The following is a 5,285-nucleotide window of genomic DNA, read 5'->3' as shown; positions in this document are numbered from 1 at the left end:
GCTTGGTATGTCCATCTACACATGCTCACCTTCCTCTAGCTCATCCATTGAGCCGATCTTGCGCATCCCATCAATAGAGAAGATGAAGCGGACACCTTGAGGCAAGTTGATGTGGTCAGAGAGCGAGCGCGTGAGGTCAGCCAGGAGCGAGTCAAAGGTGCGGAACCGGTCATTGGCCACGGCGTACACGATGCCCTTGAAGTAGCGGTCTCCGTTGCGGTAGAAGCGCACCTTTTTGGCTTTCTTCTCATTGGTGAGGGCCTGCAGGGTGCGCGTGCGGTAGAAGCTGCAGTGGGCGCTGTGGGTAGGGCTGGGAAGTCCATTCAGGCGCCCGCCCCGCGCGGTGCGGGTTGACTTGTCTCGCTCGTCAAAATGTCCAAAGTCTAGCTCCATGATGGCTGAAAGTTGAGATGGTTGTGACAGATGTTGGTGGTGGTGACCAGCTCCGGAGAGTCTGGGGGGAAAAAAACAATCCATGGAAAGTAAACTACTGCAATAATACAAAATTGTACAATATCCTCTAGTATATTAGAATAATTTCAGTCACCAAAAAAAATTATTTCCCATACTGGATGACTTCACTATAACACAAGGTTAGCTAAACTCTACGATCCATTTTTACCCTCAAGTAAACACAATCTGAATGTTATACTAACCTCTCCTGTTATTAATCACTATACGTTTCTAGTTCAAACACAGAGACATGCATTTTCATATAACTTTGAACATTAGGAACTGAATTCTATAAATCTGCAATGATGTAATGGTTTCATCTGCATACAGGTGGACAATGAATGAAACCACTAGTGAGACTAAAGGACTGGTTCTGAATACTTCAGGCTGCAGCCAAATGTGTCTGTATTGAAAGCAGTGATTGATAGTCTTCCCCCTGACCACTTCAAACAACAGCTTTAGCTTGTGAAAATCACCTTCAGTACAAGGTTTGAGTCATTACTACTATGTGCAGAATATTATGGCACCTCAGTCAATCCTTTAGTTATTAAAGTTTACACTAAAAGTTCATCTTTACAGATGATCCAATGGGCCTTAAACCTTCTGCACAGTTGATAACCTGTGGCACCGGTGCTGATGTCAATTAAGATAAATCCTTTTAATATCATGTTTAAATCAGTTTTTTTCACTCAATATGGGATTTAAATAATGTATGTTGGCAGATATGAAAACAGGATTACACACAGATGGAGATTAAGATGGCTGACTGACTACATAGCACACATTAAAAGGTGCAATTGATAACAGCCTGATGGAGACACCAGGGTCAAACTCATCCATTTATCAGTTTTTTCCACATTAACTAGCAACTTGATCACTGTCGACACAGAGTGATACCAACGTTGTTTTACTATTGGCTCACAAGCCTTGTTAGGAGTGGGAACTGAACGTCAGATATCTTCCACAGAGACAAACGAAACATTCATTTTGGACCTGTCAATGTTTTAAATGATTCATTCACAATCCTTTTTTTTTTGAGGAAAAGACATACTTTTATTCGGCACCTTTCTAAAAGCTCTATGGATGTAATTTTTTTAATTAATTAAGGTTTCCCATTGGAAAAGATTTAAATTAAATCACAAAATACTGTAAGACTACAATTTATTAAACTGACAAGAAATTGTATGATAAAGGGGGATTTAGTGTTGCAAACTCATGATATTTTTGCTTAGAGTAAGATTACAATCCAACATCTGCTTTGGCTAAACTGCTGCGTGAAGCATGTCGCACATACGATACGTCTCTTCTTCTCTAGTCTTCTCCGCCTACATACACCTGTGAGCAGTCGTCTCACTTGGCCAGATGAATCAGTAACTGGCACACGGCCAGTTAATGAAGTTCAAGGGTACCGTTCTAAAATAAGTCTTTGATAGATCACTTGGGAGCTTGCTGATAAGACATGTGAAATCAATTAAGGCCCAAAATTCCCAGGAACCAACAGATGACCAGGCCTTTCTGCTTAGAAAACTCATGCCACAATGTGTTTATGACACATTAGAGGAGGAATTTTTCTATTTCTTTGCTGTTGTTAATATGTCCAGCTGTTAATATGCTGCCATTGTTGTCTAGTTTAATAAAAACGCATTTAGTGGAGCATGTGTGGCAAAGCTATATGTACAATATCAGATATGTAAGGTCTTGTGAAAGCATTCATTGTAGGAATAATGGATTCTCAGAGCAGTGTTTAATATTTGAGTGGATTACATGTTACAGTAAGAAAGTATAAGTGTTATTGGGTCAAGTTTCACCACATTAAGACTGAATTAGAATTTTCCATCATTTGAAGGAATATAGTAACTTGTTATTCATCCCAAAATAGTGGGGATTTGAATGTTACAGGAGGTCCAGCTCTTCCTGCTTCCTTAGAAATTATGCAAAAGCTGCATCTGTTCAGCCAACATACAATAAACCACTTATACTACATGTGGGACGGTCTGGCCAAAGGAAGACTGGACTCTTCCGGTTAACCTCCCACCTGCACCCGATGACCACAACTCAGTCCTCAAAAGCCACAAAAATGCTGATTGAACCATCAAAGTGAACTCTGATACACACCCATAAAACCCTCACACCCACCCACATAAAAGAGGAAGTTATCAGTTTAAAGCTCAGCTCCACTGACATCTCATTTTCAATAAAATATTCTTTAAAAAAAAAAAAGCCTTCTCAAGAGTGATCACATCCTTTTAAATATTGTATGTTTGGCAAAGATGTCTTGGATGCCACTTGTTTCTCTTCCAGGTCATAAGTAGCTTGACATATTGACTAAGAGATCACTGGTCTTTGAACTCATCTCCTCTCTGAGTGGCTTGTTAACAACACATACGCTGTTATGTCTTTTAAGATGTTTTAAGTCACGTTTTCCTCCTTCATGACATTTAAGACACAACATCACAGTTTGGCTTCTTCTGTCATGGAAAGAATTGTTCAATCTTGCACCATTTTGTAGCAATTTTCAACCAAACCCCCAGTGAGAAAGGCTTCTAGTTAGAGGTGGGAAATATTGCACTAGTAGTAGTTGAAGTTTTTTCACTTCTTCTTGCACGTCTGAACAGTTTTGTCACACAAATAACACCAGAAAACTTCATGTTGCTTTGAATAACTGGAATTATTAGCAGATAAATCAATTAGCTGATCAGCAACTATTTTGATAATCAAATAATCCTTTCAGTCATTTTTCCAGGGAAAAATATCAACCCTTCTCTGTTTCCAGCTTCTCCAATGTGAGGGTTTTGTTGCTTTTTCCTGTTTTATATCAATGTGAACTTGAATATCTTTACGTTTTGGACTGTTGGTCAGACAAAACAAGACATTTGAAGATGTCACTTTGGACCACCATTTTCTGATATTTTATTGACCAGTCAATTGACAGAGGAAATGAATCACCGGTTGCAGCCTTAGCTTTGAACGACACAGTATCACATCGTGATATTTATCTTAAACATATCACAAAGTTCTACTTCTAATGAACATTCAACATACTAAAAAGTAAAAAGCACATATTATCTGAAGCCTCTAGTGCTTATTTCACTCTTATCATACCATGCATGTAAACCAATGAATGAGACAATGTCTATTAATGCTCATTTGCTCACAGTCTTTAACAATATGTAATAATAATTCATCATCTTCCATGGTGCATATAAAGATACTGTATAGAGGACCACATTGACAAACAGAAGCCATTAAACCAGAATAGAAGGAAACATGCTGCCGCCACCCGCCCACCCACCCACCACATCCATGTGGCAGGGCCCTCCACTCCCCTGCTAACCCCTGGCTGTGCTGCTGACTGGGGTTATATGACAGGCACCCTGATAGCTATAGGGGTGGGACTTCTTCTGGGAGGCTCCTCAACTGACAAAGGCCAGGTTTCGAGCCCATCTGCCGCACTAATGGGCAGAGCCAACAGTGACCCTTCCCCAGTGGAGCATCAACTAGGACAGTCCATTGTCTCAAACAGGGTGCCTTGCCTTCACAGTGACATCACCATCACTGCTGCCGGCTCAGTCTCCTGCAGCAGGAGTCCAGATAAAGTGCATCAATGGAAGCAATACACTATCTTTTATGACATCTATAGCTTTTACATCATGATTATCTCTCTGCATGGTTTGATTCTTACATAGAAATCACCACCACAGCTGAATGAATGCATTCTCCCCCTTAAGTGAAGCTGAGCATTAAGCAGCACTGCAGCAACATTGTGTGCTATCATTTGTGTGGTATCATTGGCATTTTTTGGGCTGGATCCTGGCTGAGCCACCCACACACACACACAACAAAACCATTATGACTCTCTCCATTAGCTGATCTACACCATCTAGAAACACCACACCACACATAGTCTTAAATCACAGTCGCAAAAGGAAGGAAAAAAAAGTTTCCTGATGCCACACTTCTTCTCATTTATGAGGGATGAGTGTGGCCACATGGCTGAGAGAGCAAGAGGCACAAAATGCAAGTTTCTCTTTAGGAAAGAAAAAAAAGGTGGGGTGTGTGCGCACACCTACTCACAACCCACCTGCTCACATCTGAAAAACCATTTCTTTCACACACATATATAAAATAACCTGACATCTCAATTTAGCTCCACTCCTAATCCAAACCAGTTTAATTGTGTGAAGTGAAGTGTGTGGATGATCCCACCACCCGGTAGAGCGGACTCACCTGCGTCGCTGCTTGCGGAGAGAAGGGAGTGTGTGCGGGGGGAGTGTGAGTGTGTGAGAGTGAGTGTGTGAGTGAGTGAGTCGATGCTGCAGGATAGCGGCACGCCGTCTCTCCTCTCGCCTTTGTCTGCTTCAGTCTGAGAGCCGAGCCGCTGCCTCGCTGGAGGAGCCAACTGGGTCCTAAAGCCAACGAGCACTAGCTGGACCCGCCCACTGTGGAACTGCTAGAGGTATAGCAGCAGTCAGTCAGTCAGAGTGGGCTGGGCTGCTGAAGCTTCATCAGCCTTTACCAAAAAGGTAACATGCTGTGAATTAAAGGAAGCTATTATTTACAGTTCTGGGTGAAAGGTTGTGGCTTTCTGTCTGTCTGTGTGTGTGTGTGTCCAGTTCAATCAGCTGACCAAAAACCACAGTTTTGATGCTCTGGGTCTGGTGCAGCTCTTTGTTTGGTGGATAAAAGCTAAAAGATAAAAGCTTGAATGCCACCATGCTTGTGTTTGACTTCCATTTCTGGGTTATCTCGGAAGGCCTATTTCATTGTCAGCCATATATTTAGTGTTTTAACTCTTCAATCAGCAGTAGGTAGAAATGGAGCAAATAGGATTA

General features: G+C 41.6%; 1 protein-coding gene across 1 annotated transcript; it reads right to left on the bottom strand.

Annotated features, from left to right (window-relative positions):
* Positions 1 to 4,870, bottom strand: LOC141752448 (neuronal migration protein doublecortin-like). Its single transcript, XM_074610418.1, has 2 exons — positions 4,681 to 4,870; positions 1 to 454 (listed from the first exon to the last, which is right to left on the bottom strand). Exon 2 carries the CDS (start codon positions 391 to 393, stop codon positions 16 to 18), a length of 378 nt encoding a protein of 125 aa, XP_074466519.1. The 5' UTR covers positions 394 to 454; positions 4,681 to 4,870; the 3' UTR covers positions 1 to 15.
* Between the last annotated feature and the right edge of the window lie 415 nt (positions 4,871 to 5,285).

Source organism: Sebastes fasciatus, chromosome 16 (genome assembly GCF_043250625.1).
Source record: "Sebastes fasciatus isolate fSebFas1 chromosome 16, fSebFas1.pri, whole genome shotgun sequence".
Classification (NCBI taxonomy): Eukaryota; Metazoa; Chordata; class Actinopteri; order Perciformes; family Sebastidae; genus Sebastes; species Sebastes fasciatus.
The sequence above is the reverse complement of the archived record's forward strand: the minus strand, read 5'-3'. Positions and strand labels throughout refer to the sequence as shown.

Excerpts from the sequence above, each read along its gene's own strand:
- LOC141752448 (XM_074610418.1), bottom strand. The coding sequence starts at position 393 with ATGGAGCTAGACTTTGGACATTTTGACGAGCGAGACAAGTCAACCCGC.